General features: G+C 50.1%; 2 protein-coding genes and 1 long non-coding RNA gene across 6 annotated transcripts in view; 1 reads left to right on the top strand and 2 right to left on the bottom strand.

The window, feature by feature from the left end:
* The window catches only part of MLF1 (myeloid leukemia factor 1), a 35,297-nt gene extending 29,690 nt beyond the window's left edge, over positions 1-5,607 (bottom strand). For 3 of the 4 annotated variants that reach the window (XM_072727258.1, XM_072727259.1, XM_072727261.1), the window contains exon 1: positions 5,452-5,607. In XM_072727258.1, coding sequence (XP_072583359.1) covers positions 5,452-5,498 — 47 coding nt within the window. In that variant the 5' untranslated portion in view covers positions 5,499-5,607. The remainder of the gene's footprint in view (positions 1-5,451) is intronic. The other variant, XM_072727260.1, reaches the window with a different exon arrangement.
* A 464-nt stretch (positions 5,608-6,071) lies between these two features.
* Positions 6,072-8,706, top strand: LOC140594477 (uncharacterized). Its single transcript, XR_011995331.1, has 2 exons — positions 6,072-6,290; positions 8,317-8,706. It is a non-coding gene; the product is annotated as an uncharacterized lncRNA (long non-coding RNA).
* Positions 8,707-12,701: 3,995 nt separating this feature from the next.
* RSRC1 (arginine and serine rich coiled-coil 1) overlaps positions 12,702-19,860 on the bottom strand; it is a 402,099-nt gene continuing 394,940 nt past the window's right edge. The window contains exons 9-10 of the mRNA XM_072727251.1: positions 14,144-14,296; positions 12,702-13,284 (exon numbers count right to left, since the gene is read on the bottom strand). Of these exons, the coding sequence (XP_072583352.1) occupies positions 13,192-13,284; positions 14,144-14,296 (246 nt within the window). The 3' untranslated portion in view covers positions 12,702-13,191. The remainder of the gene's footprint in view (positions 13,285-14,143; positions 14,297-19,860) is intronic.

The following is a 19,860-nucleotide window of genomic DNA, read 5'->3' as shown; positions in this document are numbered from 1 at the left end:
ACATGAAAAAGATTCTTTGTACATCCACAGGATCCAATACTTTGCAGACACTAAATTCATACTTTCAAGAATATCTAAAGACGAGGAAAATGATTGTGGTATATGTAGAGGAAAAACTGTACTTAGGATCCTAAAGCTTTGTTTGAATTTTGGAAAATATTTTTCATGTATGGTAATTGGAAACAAAATATACCAAAAAGATAAAATCTTGGTTGCATGATTTCTTTTTACCAAACTTTCTACAGTTTTCAGATTTTGCACGAGGATGCATTTTCATTTAAATCAGGAAAAACTGACTTCCGCACTTACGAGGCCATGCTACCTCCCCGAGGGCTGCTGACAAACACAACCCATCGGAGCGGAGGTTGGCACCGTGTGGGCCTTCCCTGCTCCTCCTCTCACAGGCTATCACAAAGTAGAATTTTTAAGAATCTCTCAAATATGCAAACGTAGGGGTCAGTTATTTGGCCAGTATCATACTTTGGGAACCAGCAATACATTGTTCTTTATCCACAAGGGCCTTCGGTCACTGGTGCGAGTCCCCGTTGTCAAGGAAGTTCCCTGCGCGGACACGGTGGCAGCAGGAGCCTGTCGGCAGGTCGTTCTCCCTGTTGACCCTAAAGAAATGATCCCTAGGTCCAATGGGGTGTGCAAGTCTATAGGGACACGCCCGGTGAGCAAGTGTGGCCTCTGGAAGTGAAGCCTGGCACGTCCCAGAGAAGCCAGAGGCCCCGCCGGGCACCTCCCGAAGCCCAAGGACGCGGGCAGCGGCGACTCCCGATTTCCCCACCGTTTAGAAGCACAGCTTAAAGCACAGTAATAAAGCTTAAAAGGAAGCCTTTTTTTTTCTATTGTATTTATTTATTCCTGAGCCCCAGAGAGAGAGGAGGGCCCAGGCAGTCGGAGCAGCAGGCTCGGGGGGATCCCGGGACCCGGGGCAGCCTGGGCCAGAGGCGGACGCCCCACCGCGGGGCAGGGCCCAGCAGAAGCCTTAATATTAAGAGGGCCCTAGGGACGGCTCCGGCGCCCCCACCCCAGGAGTACCCCCTACTTTCGTGTGGATTTGTATGACGCTCAGGGATAGAACTAAGCATTACGGTGGGACTCGTACGACCAAATGGCCTTCCTGGATCCGCCAGGGCGTCATGACCACGTTGTCTCTTGGGCCCTACATGGTTTGTCCCTAATGAACCACAGACGCCCCAAGGTCTACCCTAGGAAATCTGTCAGTTCAAGGCTCCTAGTGCCTCATTCTATCAAATATGACCCTGAAATCTTTAAAGTTCATTTATAAGAAATACCTATATTGCAATATTTCTGAGAAATTTTTTAGGTGCTAAAAATCACAGTAGGCGTGAGGTGTCTTAGCATAAAATGGGATCCTGAAAATCAAAACCTTAAATTTTAGCTGAGTACTTTCAAGCTGCCTTTATTAAATGATTAAAATTGGAGGTTTAGGCTGCAGGCTACTAATTAGCACTAAACCATGTCATCTGGGCGAAGACGACTTCAGACTTGAAAACAAGGATGGGCGTAAGCCTGAACACCCATAGCTCACAAAAGTTTACTTAGAAAGATGATTTTGGGGATCCCTGGGTGGCGCAGTGGTTTGGCGCCTGCCTTTGGCCCGGGGCGCGATCCTGGAGACCCGGGATTGAATCCCACATCGGGCTCCCTGCATGGAGCCTGCTTCTCCCTCTGCCTGTGTCTCTGCCTCTCTCTCTCTCTGTGACTATCATAAATTTAAAAAAAAAAAATTAAAAAAAAAGAAAGGTGATTTTGTGTCCTCTTTATTGACAATATTCTCAATCAAGAAAATATCAGTCAAGGCCCATGTTGTACATGGAATATGTTCACTTTCAACTCAGTAAGTCAAAGTCAGTGTCCTTCAACTACCTCCAAAGTATAAAATAAAAACATTTCTTAAATTTAAAAAGATTATAGATATTTAAGTTTTAGCTCCTGCTAAAAGCAAAGAAATAGTAAAAGTAATATCTTGTGAATATATGCAGGGGTTCTTTGACCAAAGGCTAGTCATACATATGGTGCCCTGAAGGAAAGGCTAGTGATGTATAATTAAAAATAAGGCTCACAGATTTGCCGACCTGCTTCTGAGCCTTTAATATCTAATAGCTCATACGTGGTAACGCAGATATCCTTCGTAGACCCACGCGATCAGACTTTTTATTTCTGTAGCTCAGAAGATTCAAAGTTCATGTTTCTGCACAATGTAGATCTTTTAGACTCTACCAGATACAAATAATCAATGTTTTTAGGATATAGGGTACTAAAATCATTTGAACCTCAAATTAATTTTCCTGTCCATACATAAGTATTATTTCTATTTTTCTTGAGTGAATATAAATGGGAAAGATAGAAAGGACCATGGTTACATGTTAGCCGGTCTTTCAGTCGTCACTCTCCGTAGCCTTCGTCAAATGCAAGCAGCCATATCATAAAAATTTAGGATAAAATTATTGTAATTAACTTTATAAAACAGATTCATGCTTATAATTTCGTTGCTCCACATTCACCTAGAGAGAAAGTAACCATAACGGGGTGGGGATGGGGGCGGCGGGGGAGGAAAGTTACTCTCAATATTTACCTTGAGAGTAAACCATGTGCCAGAAGTGCCAGCTTTTAGCTTTTGTGTTTTGAACCAAATTACAAGCATTAGTTACTTAAAAAGGTATATATGAAGGTATACTATATGGCATTTTTTTTTTATATGGCAACTTTCACCGAATTTCATTCAGCTCTGCAACATCAGGTGCGAAAAAAAGTTCCAAATATTTTTAAAAAGCCACTAAATTTCAACATATCACTTATAAAGTTTCCTTCTAATTTTCCGATGAAACAGTTAAGGTGCAACATTTAGGGTAAACGCTGAAAATGAACATATTTAAATTCAAGACTATAGATTTTAATTGTTTTTTTTTTTACTCAAATCTTTTAAATATCTGACAATTTGATTACAGTACTTTACCAGTCTCAAATTATTTAATAATTCTAATTTTATATCCAAAAAGTATTCGTCTGCCACTCTGGAATAATCAGTAGATTCGTAGAGTGCGCTTGTATCGATATCCTGGATACTGAACTAGTGGTTATTTAGACGATGGTGGGTGGTGTTCAAGTTAGAAAGTGTCAACATCAACAACAGATGTTGAAGGCAAATGCCTTCAGCATCAACTAAATACAAGATTAGCTACGACACAGAGTGTAAAGGACACCAGGTTCTCGTGCAACGATGCTCACTGAGTACTTTCTACATGTCAGATACTAAGTCGGCAGTAAAGGCACCGGTGACACGGACTGTCAGCAACAGGGCTGCCAGTCACACAACGAGGGTGAGCGTGTGACCCTCTGCGTTAAGGTCAATGAATGATTTGACAAAGAGTCTATAATCTTTAAGAATTTCTTATGCTGGACTGACATTAAGTGAGGGACACTCATTCGGCCTGGGGTTAAAGGGGTGGGTCAAGTGACAGATTACTTGAAATAAACAGAAACTCACACTCTCTTTCTTCCTCCCCCGGCCCCCCCCCCCTCCCCACCGCAGGATGTTTACTCTCTCCAGGTAAACGTGGAGCAACCAAAATATAAGCATGAATCTGTTTTATAAAGTCGATTACAATAATTTTATCCTAAATTTTTAGGATATGGCTGCCTGCATTTGACGAAGGCTACGGAGAGTGACGACTGGAAGGCCAGGTGACATGCAGCCGGGCCGGTCCGTCCATCCTAGGCACAGGGAGGTGCTCTTTGATGTGTGCCTACTATTTGTGGTCTGTTACTATTTCTGACCGTGACTCTTGGGTTCATTGCCTTTACTCAGTTACCAAGAGTTTAAGTTACACTTTGCTCCACGTTTTAAAGAAGGTACTAATTATACACTCACGGTTTAGTTAAGGCCATCGCTGTTTCTGACATAATTGAGGACATAATGCAACTCAAAAGCCGTCTATCATGACCTTCTTAACGATCACCCATTGTAGTGATGTCACAATTACATAAGAATCATTTCAACAGCTCAGTTAGTCTATGGATATATTCAGTCCCTACTGTCAGAGGCCTTCAAAAGAGCAAATCATAATATAGCACAAAATGTCATATTTGTTAAAATGGCATCAATTGTAAATGTCCCAACAACTGGTAACAAGTCAACCAAAACAGCCTCCTACGTTTGCCTGAATCCACACCCCCCATAATTGTAATTCACGACCTTTAAAATGAAATGTTAATCATTGTACTTCTCTATGTTCCCCACTTAAAAAAATGTTTCCGGGTTGCACAGGTAGAAATAGACGTATTTGATCTATATAGAGTAGATCAAGACGTTAGGAGGCCAAGTTTCACGAATCTTCCTGTGTTAGGGCTCCAGCTAGATCGTGTTACCACTTTTATGTAATCTCCAAAGGAGGAACTAAAACAAGAAGCCCAGAAAAGACGCACACAAGAAAACCGGGTTACAAACTGATTGATTACAAAGTGATTAGTTCTGGAGGCTTTCCTCCTGGGCGTCAGGCTGGAGCCGGCCACGGGCTGCACGTGCAGGCCTCACCTGCGTCCCCGACGCCCCCCTCGCTGCCCCGCCCCGCCCCGCCGTGCCCCGCCCGCCCCGCCCCGCCCCGCCTGAACTTTTGACCCTCGAGCCTCTCTGCGGCCAAGAGGCCTTGGCGACGGCGAAAACACACCGCGGCCCGGCAACCCCGGGGCACCTGGCGACACGCGCTCTGCGGCCTCAGCTGCTCGCGGGGTCACAGACCGCGACGACCGCGTTCGGGAAACGTCTGCGCGGACGCCGGGGCCGACTCCGCGGGGGGCGTCCGCCCCGGCCCGGCCCGAGTCCCCGAGCCCCGTCGGGCTCCCTGCGGGGGCCGCTGCTCCCTGGCCTGGGGCTCCGCCTCGCCGGGTCTCAAGCATAAATAAACACGGTCCTAAAAGTGGTGAGGACGGGCTCCAGGGCGAGCGGCCGCCTCCTGGGAAGACGCGCCCCGAAACGGGTCGTGGAGCCGGTGCTCTGGGCGGAAGGCCCCGCGGGGACCCCACAGCCCCGCCGGTGGGGGGTCGGGAGAGGGGGGTGGGGGATGGGGGTGGGGTGGGGGGTGGGGGTCCGGCTCGCCCCTCTGCGCCCTCGCGCTCCCAGATCCCGCGCCCCCGTCCCTCCCCATCGCCCCCTCCGCCCCCTCCCACCTCCCCGTCTTCTCTCCCCTCCCTCCCCCTCCTTCCCACACCGCCTCCTCCCCCCACACTCTACGTCCCCCTCCCTCCTTCCCACTGCCCCATCTTCTCTCCTCTCCCGCCTCCCCTCATCCCCCCCTCCGTTCCCCTCCCCTCCCCCCCCTCCCCTCCCGTAGTCACGGAGGTTCCCTCTCGCCCCCTCCCCCGCGGCAGCGCGCGCTGTTCCCTGCAGCAGCTCAGCTCCTCGCGCCGGGCCCCGACACTCACGAGAAGAAGGGGTCGTCCTCGAAGCTGCTGCTCAGGAGCCCGAACATCGTGGCTCGGCCCGCGCGGCGGCCGCGGACACCCGGGAGCAGGGGCACCGCCGCCGCGGCCGCGACCCCAGCCGCCTCCCTCCCTCCCCAGGGGGCCGGGCCGCTGCGGGGGGGCGGGGCGGGGCGGGGCGCGACGTGAGCGGCTTCCCCATTGGCCGCCGCCGCCCACGTCACCGCGGCGGGGCGGGAACAATGCGCCGCTGCCATGGCAACGGCCGCCGACGCCGCGGAGGGCGGGGGCGGGGGCCGGGGGGCGGGTTCCCGCGCGGGCGGCCCTCGGGGACGCGGCCGTTTGCTCGGGGCTGCGGGGCGCGGAGGGGCCCCCCCGGCGCGACCGCGGCTCCAGCCCCGAGGCTCTTTTCGGGGAAACGGAGGCGGGTCAGGGGGTGGCGGCGGCGGCCCGAGGTCCTCCCGCTGGCCGCACCCTGAGCCGGGCTCGGCTGGCGTCGGGGCGCCCGGGACGAAGGTGCCACCGGCCAGACGCCCAGCGCGCCGGGGAGATGAGGCCTCGGAGGCTGCGCAAACGTCGTCGCCTCCCGTCGGTCCGAAATTCCGTGTTCCCCAGGCCGGGGGTGCCTGCATGATGCGTGGACGCGGTACTTAGAGGCAAGGTGAGCCACCTGCTCGCTTTTGGGTCCTGCTTCCAGTCTCCGTTTCCAGGAACAAGCGTCGCTGTAACACGGGAGGTGTCCGCGCTCCCGGGCCTGAGGGCTCTGGCCGGGGCCTGCAGCGAGCGCCCCTTTCCGTGGTCTACGGTCGTGCGCCCTCTGTGTGCAAGTGCAAAGGGGTCAGGTGGGTGCTCTGCGTTGGTGCCTGGTGTTCACAGACGTCAGTGAAGAGGGGAGCTGAGAAACCAGCACAGGAGGGGTCTGGACATGCTGTGGGGCGAGGACGGGCCCGGCGCTGCTCATGTCACCAGGCTTTGGAAGACCCTGTCCCCAGGCCTTGCCCTAGTCTAAAGGCAGGTGCAGGGCAAGGAGAAAAAGGGGACGTTGAAGAGAAGGATAAGGGTGTCAAGGGAGGTGCAAAAGGGTGCAGTGGCCCGCAGCCCTTCTGGGGCTGTCCCCTGCAGGCAGGGCCAAGGGGGGGGCAGACAGCCGGGGCTCTTCCAGCGGGAGGAAGCCCGCAGGCCCCGATCTGAGGTGACAGGAGTCCTCGGGGTTATTTTGGGAGCTGGAAATTCAATCCTGTGGTCCTCCCACCTCCCTACCTTCGGCCAAGCCTGCGGGCAGCCTCCTGTTCTGAGCCGCCGCCGTGTCCTGGGGCAGATTTTCCACCGTCCAGTGAGGCCCGCGCAGCCTCTCCAGGGAACCGGGTATTTTCTTTTCCTCTGGCCTCGGGATGGGGTTCAGGGAGCACGTATGTAGCGGGCATTTCTAGGTGGCTTCAAGGCAAGAGGAATGTTTTAGAAGACTTGAAATTATTTCCTCTTTAAAATAGTACAGCCCTCCCGAACCCCAAAAATAAAAAATAAAATAGTACAACCCAAATGCTAAAGGGGGCTACATTTTTTTTTTCAAAACTAGAAACAGGGGTGCCCGGTGGCCCCGTTTGGGGGCATCCAACTCTTGATTTTCACCAGGTTGTGACCTCTGGTGACGGCTGGTCATGGAGCTTAAGATTCTCTCTCTCTCCCTCTGCTCCTTTCCCTCCCCGCCCCCCCCAAACAGCCTGGCAGGAAATGGGGCAGATGGCGGGTGATGCCAGAGGATTACATTTGTCCACAAGTGGAATAAAGCAGCTTGTGAGAGATGCCCCCTCGTTCCCGTGGGGATTTTTCTCAGGCTCACCTTGGGAAAACATGAAAGCTGTGGTCCAAGTTAGTGCAGGTTAGTCGTGGGGTCACCTGGGGATCCCGAGGCACCTCGGGCCTAGTCGCAAAGGCTTAAAAAAGGGGGGTCAGTGGAGGAAAGAGGGGAGCAGCTGGAGCCCACGAGGGAGCAACGGAGGCACAGAGCAGGGTTAGGGGCAGGGCCTCGGGTCCGGCTGTGAAAGGGGTGTGAAAGCAGCCACTGTTTGCTGGCGGGTGCGGGGCCGCCGGGGCTCCTCTTCCTCCGTGGGGGCGGCCCAGGCTGGGGGGGGGGGCTCGGGGCACAGGCCGCCTCCAGGCTCCAGGCGGCAGGCAATGGGGGGCTTGGCCGCGACCCCCCCCCCCCCCCCCGCGCGCAGCCATACCAACCCGGGAACAGCAGGCCGCGGTTTGAGGCCAGCACACGAGGAGATGTTTTAATTTTCCTGGAAAACAACAAAAATGTCACTTAAACCCCAGGGACGCCCGGGGGGCTCCGTGGTGGAGCGTCCGGCTCAGGCCATGACCCTGGGGTCCAGGATGGAGTCCCGCGTCGGGGTCCGGGGCCTCTGCCTCTCTCATGCAGAAATACATAAAATCTTAAAAAAAAATAAAAACCATTTATTTGAGAGCGAGAGCGAGCACGTGTGTGAGAGAGTAAGGGGGGGCCCTGATCCGGAGCAGGGAGCAGTCTCAGGGTGGGGCCAGGACCCAGGACTCAGACCAGGACCCCAGGACTCAGACCCAGGACCCAGAACTAGGACCCAGGACTGGGACCTGGGACCCAGAACCAGGACCCAGGACCCCAGGACTCAGACCCGGGACCCAGAACTAGGACCCAGGACTGGGACCTGGGACCCAGAACCAGGACCCAGGACCCGGGACCCAGGACCCAGGACGGACTGAGCCCAAGGCCGACTGAGCCCCGGGCACCTCCACAATGTGACTTAATGAATAAAAGACTTTTACTCCACAGACAGTTTTAATGACAATGTGAAAAAACAAATGTTACTAATTTTTTTTTTTTAGGGACTGGACTCAGACCCTACAGGGCTGGGCCCCGCGGGGTGGATGAAGCCTCCAGAGCCCTTTCATTTCCAGGACCACCTTCTCCACGAGACGGTATTATGCGGTGAAGTCCAGCGATCTCCAGTGTGGGGGTGAGGAAGTCTCCACGGACGAGTGAACCCCGGAAATCGCGGCGGCTGCGGGGCCGGGGGAGCCTGCTCTGAGCACCGCTTCCCTTGCCGCGCTGCCCGCGGAACTGTTACAGGGATTTTCCCCGAGGTTATCAGCCACGGATCCAGGTTTTTCCTTTTCTTTCTTCCTTTTCCTTCCTCTCTCCTCTCCCTCCCACTTTTTTCTTTTTTTTTCTTTTTTCTTTTTTTGGCTTTTAAGAATAAAGCTGCTATGATCATTCTTGTGTGTGTCTTGATTAGTCTTAAAAATTGATTTAACATCCAGCTATTTTTGAGTCTTACTGTCACCGAGACCCGGGACCTGCCCTCTACGGGCCAAAGTTTCACAGGCAGCATTTTCCTGTCGAGTCAACACTTTGATGTTTGTGACCGTCTCTGTTTCTTTTGTGCATCGGAGAAACTGTCTTAGCTTCTTCTCAAAAATGAAAAAATTTTAGAATCCGAGAGCCTGAAACAAGTTGAAGGCTGGAGAACGTTCTTTAAGAAGTGCTGTTGAGGTCATCTGTCCTCAGACGCGGTTTAATGTGACTGGCTCAAGTGCTATTTTAAAAGTTATTTTTAAATCTTTGATAAGATTTGGGGAGAATTCAAGCTGCGGGTGGATGTCCCGCTGCGTAGCCAGTGATTTCAGACGTCTGCCCGGGGGTTAAGGGATTATTTTGGAAAACATTAAGAACTTGAAATGCCTTCATCCCTCTGTCATGTGCTTAGATGCTTTTATTATTTGAAATGTAGAAAAAAATCTGCTTCCGTCTTAGAAGGATTGTTTTTAATTTCAAGGCCATACAAGTTTTTTTAAATTTTAAATATTTTATTTATTTCTCCATGAGAGACGCAGAGAGGGGCAGAGACAGAGGCAGAGGGAGCAGCAGGCTCCCCGGGGGGGACGATGTGGGCCTCCATCCGTGACCCCGGGGTCATGACCTGGGCCCGGGGCAGGTGCCCCACCGCTGAGCCACCAGGGGCCCCAGAGCCATAGGTTTTAAATGGAAAGTTGGCCAGGCGACAATTTTGGAATCTGTTTCTTTTCCTTCCTTTATAGTCACACGGGCATATGCCCTCCAAGCTTCGGGCGCTGCTCTGGGCCCTAGGGCGCTGGTGGCCGGGCAGCCTGGGTGCCTTGGGCCCCGGGGCCCCCCTGCGGTTCTGGAGGCCGGAGGTCGCTCTGGGGCCCGAGGGGACACCCCGTCGCCGCCCGCTGGGCACCGGGCACCCTCCCGGTGTCACCCCAGTCCCGGCCTCGGGTGCAGGTCTCCGGCCCTTTGCACGGACACGGCTCCCAGGGCGGCTCCCCCTGACCCTGCGTGGCATCCCCTGCACGACGACCTCCGCAGGGGCCCGGTTTGCAATCAAAGGGGCGGCGGGGGCTGAGGTGGCTGTGCCCGGGGGCGGGGCCGAGCGCAGTGCACCCGTCAGCAACCTGTGCAACGGCCCGTGCGCGCAGCCCGAGCGCCCCAGGTCGGCATCCTGGCTGCGCCTCGGCCCCCGCCCGCGTCCTCTGGCCCCGCGGACTCGCCGCCCCGCGTGTCTTCACGAGGCTCCTGGGGGGAACCCGGCTGCCGGCCAGCGGGCCCATGGGGTGGGCAGCGCCCCACCCCCGCCCCGCCCCGGTCCCGGGAGGCGCCCCAGGACCGGCCTGGGCCTCCCGAGGTGGGCGCGGCCGAGTGGGGCGGGGGGGGGAGTGGGGGGGGGCAGGCGCCCGGGGCCCAGTGCGGCCTCCACCGACCGGGTCACGGCCTGCGCCCAAGGCGGACGCTGCACCGCGGAGCCCCCAGGGCCCCAACCTTGCTTTTCTAAAAAAAGGAGGAAAAGCGCGTCTTTAGGGCCTTCCCGAAGCTCCTTGGGGCCCCCGAGCGCCCTCCGCGGGGCTCGGGAGCACGGACCGGCTCCCGGTTCGGGCCCAGCTGCTGCGGAGGCTGCAAACACGGAGAAAGCGGCGTTTCAGGTCCAGGAAGGCGATGCAGCGGGGTCTGGTCTGCGGCACCTTCGGGCCGAGGGCGCGAGCGGAATTGCCGGGGCTCTCGCTGGGCGCCCGGGGCCTGGCGCGAGGGCGGGCGGGTCTTCGTCAGAATGAAATCTTTAATTTTCTAACTTGGAGTAATTTCTCCTTTTTCACTGCAACCATGTCCTCTCCTCTGCCACCAAGTATTGTATTTCTTACGTCGTACACATACCTGGGCTTCATAACTACACCTCTTGGAGGCAGGGTCCCCACTAGATTCACCTGTGGATACCCAACTGCACTTACTGTGCCCAGCGCGAAATAGGTATTCAAAAAAAAAAAAAAAAAAAAAAGGTTAATGAACAAGTGGGTAAATCTGCCTAAAGAAGACCTGAGATCCCATAAGTAAGTAGACGGTATAGGTCACTAACTTCAAGGCAAACAGGGTTGGGACAAAGCTGGGATGGAATCCGCTGACCATGGCATCTCCAGCACACGCATACGGAGGACAGTGGTGTTGGGGCGCAGCCTTTCACACCGTTACGCATGCAACTATTCGTTCCACGGTCAAAGAGGGCCAGCAAGCCAAAATGTTATCTTGGCATCAAAGGGTACTTTTTCTATGAAGGGCAATCTTTTATGTTATTTTGCTGAAAAACCTAGGAAGGCAGGTCCACTCTTGGCCCCGTCATTTTACAGGTGAGGATGCTGAAGAAGGCGGGTGAACGACTCCGTGTTCTCATTCCACTTCCCCGAGAAGCTCGTCAGAAATGAAAACCCAACCTACATCACCAGCACTCCCCGTTCTGCATGAAGTCAACACTGAGGCCTCATCTAAGTCCAAATTGTTACCATTAGTCAAGTGACAGGAGAGGGATTGTGTTTTCTAGACTCATTACAGTCGGATATTAAAGAGGCCAGGACGCATCACTTAGCGCGGGTATGGGGCCACAGTTGATAGTGTTCTCTGAAGTCTTTCTCATTAAATTTGATTTGGCTTGTGTGGTAATATTGTAGCCTTCAACAGGAATGTAGGTAAATGAAGTTAGTAATACATGAAAATGAATCACACTGGAAATCAGGGAGGAGGGTAAGAGTCATCGAATCCTGCAGGGGTTAAAGTTTGGTTACCTAAAAAAATAACTTCATTCTCTATCTCTGTGAAAAATTTAGCTCGAGAATACAAAGCAACTGTAATTTAAACTTCTCTATTTGGGCTACTTGCCACAAAGGAGCACTGGCGTTAAATATAATTAACGTAGATCACAATATTTTCAGTAGTTATGAAGTAAGGAACATCAGGCATGGGGGGGGGGGAAGCCTAGTCCAGGTTCTGGGGAGAATGACTGGTGTCCCAGTGACAACCCATACTCGTGCCTAGACACTAAAACATACTTTCCAAAAGAGTGAGAGTATTTTTACTGTTTACAAGTTATGCAAAAGATGAAATACAAAATATTTCAAAAATTGTAATCCCTTTCTTAGTCACTAAAAATGCATATATCTATATTAAAAATCACACAAATCTGAGTTTATTTAGAGCTAAAAAAAAAAAAAAAGAAAACAAAACAAAACCCCACTAGGATCTACTTAGAATGTCAACCCTGTTTGTATGCAAACAAGTATTTTGTCATCAGTCTGTTTTCCTTACCTTTTGCAACTGGGATCTTTATATTTTTAAAAATTTTTAACAGGAATTAGAATTTTAGTAGTTTCAGAAATAGAACAAAGATGGCTTTAAACCGTCCCATGTTCTGGTAATCCTCTCTCAAAAACCTTTCAGGTTTATCTTGTATTTTGAGGTACAGTCTTCACAGAGACCAAAATGAGAGACCGAAACGGAGCAAGACAACGGGGCGACGCTCCCGTGAGCTGCTGAGGACGGTTCTGTGAGGCGGGCGCCAAGTCCGTGTCTCTGGCAGGTTTAGCGGGGGAGCACAGGTGGTTTCCCTCCAGAGCTAGCGGGATGCCCTGCGGTGGCGGCCGCCCTCCCAGTGACGATCCCGGGTTCTTGCGCACGGAGGCAGATGGGGAGGGAAGGCCGAGGCGAGAGCTGCATCAGCTTTCTCAGAAGCGATTTCCCCGTCGTGGGTATTTGGCCACCTGGTGAGGCCCAGCGTGAACATAAGGTTTCTAGGGGAATGAGCTGGGATCTGCTAACATTTTTAAAAGGACCACTTAGTAAATGCTTATCTCTAAGTAATAGATCTTCGACTAATTTAATTTTCAAGAAATGTTTTTCCTTTAAGATTAACACGCTCATTCTGCTCAGATGGTTTAGAGTGCTTTTTATTCTGCCTAAATTTTTACAACAGGGTAAATAAAAGATTCAAAAATGGTTTCAAAAAAAACCCCACAAAAATGGATTCATAATACATGGAAGATGAAATCTCACATGGATAGCATATAGTTTGATTCTTACATATGCATGATTATCAAAATTGTGTCCTTAAATGACAATTTGATATTTTTCAAATTTTACTCAGAAACACTACCGTGTACCATTTATTTTACTACTGATAGTTTTAGGATTAGCTTTATTAATGGTATGACATTTTCACGCATTGTTAGACTTTACACTAGTTTTAATATTCACAATGTTTAAGTTCAAACCAACAATTATTCAAGCCTACCTGACAAATGAATGAAAGACATTACCTTTTCACATAATCAACTAACTGCTTTTTAAGAACAAAAAGTTAATACTGGGATTTAAAAACCTAAACTTCCAATGTTACTATTAATTCAACCATATGAAATTACTTAGGCCACAGGACTGCCCATCAGCCTTTCTTGTCGGAGGGCAATCAATCTCTTGAACCACTTCTCCTCAGCATCGGCTTTCTCAATAAATAACTGAAATAAGAAAAGAAGAAGGAAAAATGTTACTGTTTGCCATACCTTGGATTCGATCTCGTGTAAGACAAATTACCTTTGTAGGATACATCTTTTAGCACAGATCTGGATATTGTTTAACTTTCGGTGACTTTTCAATTGAAGATAATCTGCTTGGAATTAATAATGTTCAGAAAGTCCTGGAGTAAAAGGACTGACATCAGCATTAACAGTTCTATGCTGTATTTTGTGACGTTTTCTCCTATACCTTCCTCAGACACGGCGCAGTGAAACCACCTCAGGGCGCCGTTCCCGACCTGCCCGGCTCAGGAAGCACCTAGCGGGACAGATTCAGAGCTCTCAGAGCCTGACCTGAAAAGCAAACAGAGCTCCTCTTTTGGTCTATTTCTCTTAAGTGTAGAAAGAATACTTCTAAAAGTCAGACAACCTGACCTGGGCCATCCCTGATGCAAAAACATGTAACTGGGGCAGCCGGGTGGCCCAGTGGTGAGCGCCCGCCTTTGGCCCAGGGCCTGATCCTGGGGACCCGGGATCGAGTCCCACGTCGGGCTCCCTGCATGGAGCCTGCTTCTCCCTCTGCCTGGGTCTCTGCCTCTCTCTCTCTCTCTGTGTCTCTCATGAATGAATAAATAAATAAATAAACAAATACATACATATATACAAATCTTTAAAACAACAACAACAAAAAACATGTAACTGCTCTAAGTGTCGCGAGTCAGATCCCTATTTCTGGCAAATGGGAACCTAAGAATTCACTTCCTCCCACGGGATTCTTTTCAGCAGCACAGAATGACAACAGCTGCGATTCATTCGGGTCAAGGGGACTTCAGAGGACATTCTTAGGATGGAGGGATCTTACATTGGGATGGGCCAGAGAGTTGTCGTCTTGGTACTTGATGGCGGTGGGGATGCTGCTAGCATCTACGTCTTTTTCGCTGCTGGGTGGGTCGGCGGCTACGGGTGCGGGTCCTGACGCCGCGGCTGTGTGCTTCACCTCACCAGCTTCCACCGACTGAAACGGGATGAATGAATATCCATTAATCAGATCCCAATGTACAATTAAAATTGTGCTTTAACAATATTTTTTATTTTGAATAGTAGCTGTTCATTTAGTCTCCTTTAAGATAATACTAGTAATAAAAGACCCTGGGTTAGGGACGCCCGGGGGGCTCAGCAGTTGAGCACGTCCGCCTCCGGCTCAGGGCAGGACCCGGGGTCCCAGGGAGTCCCGCATCCAGCTCCCTGCAGGGAGCCTGCTTCTCCCTCTGCCTGGGTCTCTGCCTCTCTCTGTGTGTCTCTCATCAATGAAAATAAATAAAATCTTAAAAAAATATATATAAAAGACCCTGGGTTATTGAATAGGAAACAATTCTTCCTAAAACAAGCAAACAAACACAAAAAGATGGAGAACACATTGATCATTTTTTTATGACCAGCATATTTTTATTGAGAAATTGGTACTTATGAGTTTACAATAGAAAAAACTATTTCACAAAGCTAAATTGTTAGTCAAAACAAGCTTGTGACAAATCTCCAGCATTCATTTGGTCTCTTTAGAGATGAAAAGCAAATTCGAAGGTTATTTTGTTTTTGCTCTTTAAATAACAGCTTCAATGAGTTATAATTCACATATCACAATTTATACAGACGTTAGCACATCCATGGGGTCTTGCAAACACCCCAAGCGACTCCGGAACATCGTCATCATCCTCCCCTGAGACCCCACGCCCGTTAGCGGTCACCGGTCCTCATTTCTCCCCGCCTCCCCATCCCTACACAACCACTCATCTATTTTCTGTCACTGTGGATTTGCCTATTGTGGACACTTCATATAAAAGATCGTACATTATGGAGGGTGTTGTTTTGTTTTCTGTGACTGGCTTCCTCCACTTAGCATGCTCTCGAGGCTCATCTCTGAAAGGCTGAGGCACGTGTCAGCGTGTCACTCCATTTTCTTGCCGAATGCCACTAGGTGCCAGGCACTGTGTCAGGGCTGCAGGTGCGAGGCCTGGTAAACTGGCTGCGCCCGGAAGCAGCAGTGCTGTGCTCTCTTGGGTCGGTTCCAACAGCTCCCTCCCTGAGAAGGGAGAGGCCCGGGAAGTGGCTAATTAGCAGCAAGGCTGCAGGGATAACAGGAGATGGACTAGATGAGAAACAGAAAGTTAAAATAAAAAAACCCCAAAGACGACTGGGAGATTAATTCCACCACTGAGCCTTTTTTCCGCATCTACTGGTTCTATATATGTAGTTTTTGAACCTCTGTTTTCTTTTAATTTAGCCACTTCTGAATATCCACTTCTCTGAATGAGGGTAAAACAGATGTTACTGGGAAAAACATCTAGAAAATGAAATCTGGGATCCCTGGGTGGCACAGCGGTTTGGCGCTTGCCTTTGGCCCAGGGCGCGATCCTGGAGACCCGGGATCGAATCCCACGTTGGGTTCCCGGTGCATGGAGCCTGCTTCTCTCTCTGCTTATGTCTCTGCCTCTCTCTCTCTCTGTGTGACTATCATAAATAAATTAAAAAAAAATTAAAAAAAAAGAAAAAAAAAAGAAAATGAAATCTACACCAGTCACTTAGTCCTTTCCTTTTTCTCTTTATTATTTATTTATTTTTTAAGACTTATTTATTTATTCCTGAGACCCAGAGAGAGACAGAGACACAGGCAGAGGGAGAAGCAGGCTCCATGCAAGGAGCCCGACGCAGGACTTGATCCTGGGACCCCGGGGTCATGCTCTGGGCCGGAGGTGGACACTCCACTGTGGAGCCACCAGGCGTCCCAGTCAATCCCCTCTTAGAATGATGTATCTGAGGACTGGACATCCATCTATTTAGTCTTTACTGAGTGCTGCTAACCGCTAAGCACGATACGCAAGCAACAGTAAAATGGGTTTGTCCCTTGTACCAAATGGGGATTACATTTTGCCAGTGGCCCGATGGATTACTGACAAGTAAATATCAAAATACACACACTGCCACCGCGCTTGTAACGAGGGACACACAGATACTTGAGGAAATGCCTGTGAACCGTGGCAGCTCCCTTCTGTATTTTGAAGCCAACACTGCCCCCTCCCCCGCTCTGGGTCCCCCCCCTGCCTCGGGGCTCACAGCCCCCAGCAGTACGGTGCCCATCCCTGCGCCCTGAAGGCGGGTTTGGTTCCACCGTGGAGCAGAGGCCCGGACGCCAGCTTGGGGGCCCTTGGACACCCCGTGCTGTGCTGTCACTGCAGTGGCCGGGCTGCAGTACCTGGTGCAGAGAACATTCTGTGAGAGCCCAGGGAGCTCATCCTGCTTTACTGACGGTTCTGGAACGTTTTCTGCGAGACGTAAAGTTTTGGAGTTCAGGACCAGAGTCCGCAAGTTGTCCTCTGACAATGGTAACTAAAGTCGTTAACTAGAATCGGCAACGGCTTCTTGACCTCAGTGAGGACACCCGGGAGAGTCTGGCCGCCAACCCCCAGCGGGACCACCAGCAAGGCTCCAGCTCAGTGGTGCGGCCACTGGCTGCCTCCGCTGGCAGGAGGGCAGGGGAGACCCCGCTGCTTAGGGCCCTTACCCTTCTGAGCAGCTGTGGCCGCCTGCCAGCCACAGTGACTTCAGGGCTGAAGACGCACCCGTTTGGGACAGCAGTGTAGAAAGGCTGCGTGTGGGTTCCTGAACCGGCGTGGCAGGTGCAGTCTGGTGGCCCACTGTCCCAGAGAGGACCACCAAGAGGTGACCTGTTAAATCAATGTGTTGATGGAGACACGACGTCTAGCATATGCTACGGGAACAGCCATGCTCTGGGAGCAGCTCCTGAGCTTAACTAGTGGAACTTGCACAGCTCAAGACAGGCTCTATCAACGGAAGGGGTTGTTCGCAGAGAGAAGCACAGACTTGTTTCCAAGAGGCACAAACTTGACATCAATGTATGTAGGGCTGTCCAGAAGACAAAGATACTGCAACTGGGGTCATGAGTAATTTAGTCCCCAAGAGAGCCGGTCTCTGCTGTGCATCAGGGAAGCCCCTATCGCCCCGTGATCGGGATGAAATGGTCCTCAGGATAATTTACCTCCCTTTGCTAAGTAATCTCCTGATAAATAATTCAGCTTCTTGGGCATCCTGAATTGCTACCTTATATTGCAGACAAAGACATTTTAGAGACTGGAAAGGGATATCATTTTCTAAACTAATAAATTGGTCTTCTGTTTTATATTACAGTTGGTGTAAATTTATTCGCTGTTGGCCCATCACTGCTTTTCTGATCATTTTGAAATGCAGTGACTAATAAAAGTCCAGTGCTGGATGCCTGACACTTAGGCTGCTGTACATTCACCCAGGTAAATGCCATCTTCTTTGTTGTTATTTTTTCTTTTTAGCGTATCCCCTGTTAGTGGACGCGTGCCTTCTAGATACCTGAACAGGGAATGGGCACCGAGTTCACATTTACGAGAGACCCTGGACTAATAAAAACAAACATGGGCCCTGGAGTGGAATAAATTTTGTGTGGATACTCTTTCTTGTCTTTTGTAAGAACTCAGACCACGGGTTATAAAATTTGCTGAGCCTCAACTTGCTTACTTTTAAATAAAGGTTACTGGGATTTTCGGCATGTTAAATGTCTAGCATTAACGGTAGCCGTTATTATCTTAGTCACTTCAAGTTAATAAAATATAAAAAACACAGTGGGGCTAGTGGGGCTAGGACACATTGTTTTACGTCATTTGCTTAGTGCTTTAATGCTTCCAGGTGCTGTGTTTGAAACAAAGTGGGGCAAAGCTGATGTCTGTATACTAAACCAGCAGGCTGCGATGGAGAGCTGTGAAGTGATTTTCAACTATTTGTTCAGTGATACAACAGGTCACCAAGCCTCAAATGAGAATTTTAGGCTCTATAGATGATAAGAAATTACATAAAACAATTTATGACCCAACCAAAGTGAGAACCCTTACGTCTCCAAGTCCTTTCAAGGAAGCTGTGGACACACGCAGCCCTTCGCATCCAGTACAGACAGAGGTGGAACAGAAGCAGGGAGAGGAAGAGGAGTAACAGCTCCTGTTTCCTGAGTGCCAGGCACTCGGTAACGGTTTCATGGAAACCACCTTGCTTGTACTCCTACAACCTCTGCCAGTGACACTACTTTCAAGATAAGAGAGCCACGGGGTTGTCGTGTGGTTTAAGGACACACGGCCAGCAAACGGCAGAATCAGACCTCACCCTCTGTCTGACCCTGCATCTTTAGCTTTTGACCACTGCTTCCCAATTGCTAAATCTAAGACTGACTGTAATTTGGTTTTTATTTTAGAAGAAAGAAATAAAAATGTTGGTAAAGCTCAGATGTCCTGGAGTCCAAAGCCCATCTTCTTTCCATTATACTAGGCCCACTTCTGATCAATCTCCTTGCTCGTTACTGGTTTTACTACTTATTGGGAGAGCTGTTAGGCTCTTGGAGGAAAAAAATGGAATTTAAAAATAGGTTTATCATATTAATAATTAGTATCAAGAGGGAGAAAGTTGTTTAGAGGAAAACCTGCTGTATTAACTAGAGAGGAATACATATTTCCACAGAAAGAAAATGTTACTTTATCTTTTTTTTTTTAATCTTTTTTTTTTTTTTAATAATTTATTTTTATTTATGATAGTCACACACAGAGAGAGAGAGAGAGAGGCAGAGACACAGGCAGAGGGAGAAGCAGGCTCCATGCACCGGGAGCCCAACGTGGGACTCGATCCCGGGTCTCCAGGATCGCGCCCTGGGCCAAAGGCAGGCGCCAAACCGCTGCGCCACCCAGGGATCCCTGCTAGTTTATCTTAAGTGAGTCCAGTGAGAGCTGGGAAAATAAATATTTAAACGTAAATTAGTTATTTAGGCCACAAGAATGACCTTTGTCCATTTCACAATTCCACCACCTTTTAGGAGTTGTGGTGGCAAACGAAGGCAGGGAGCACAGGCGAAGCAGGCCGCTAGTGCTGTGCACCAGGCATACGGTACAAGCTCAAGTCACGTCTCCAGGATGCTGAGAAGACGTTTACGTCACTAGCAACAACACAAATACAACAGACAAACGAAATGTCAATTTTCCACTGACCACCTATCAGGTCAGTAGATGGCTTGGTGCCAGCCGGGTGCGAGAGGCAGACACCTCCTGTGCTTGTGGGCAGGATCTGAGCTGCTACAGTGTTTTTGGAGGATGACTTTGGGAATGTGTGAAAATAAATAATATCAGGCAGCCCCGGTGGCGCAGCAGTTTGGCGCCGCCTGCAGCCCGGGGCGTGATCCTGAAGCCCCGGGATCGAGTCCCATGTCGGGCTCTCTGCGTGGAGCCTGCTTCTCCCTCTGCCTCTCTCTCTCTCTCTCTCTCTCTCTCTCTCTCTCTCTCTGCATCTCTATGAATAAATAAATAAAATATTAAAAAAAAATAAATAATATCAACCTTAAGCAAATAACTCCATCTTGAAACACTGACTTAAGGGGATAATAATGATTATTTGTGAACATATATGTAATACCTTCAAGCTAATTAAATAGCTAGTAGCAGAGAAAAAAAATAAATGAATTATGATAAATTTATCAGCGGGATACTATACAGTCACTAA

Source organism: Vulpes vulpes, chromosome 11 (genome assembly GCF_048418805.1).
Source record: "Vulpes vulpes isolate BD-2025 chromosome 11, VulVul3, whole genome shotgun sequence".
Lineage (NCBI taxonomy): Eukaryota > Metazoa > Chordata > Mammalia > Carnivora > Canidae > Vulpes > Vulpes vulpes.
The sequence above is the reverse complement of the archived record's forward strand: the minus strand, read 5'-3'. Positions and strand labels throughout refer to the sequence as shown.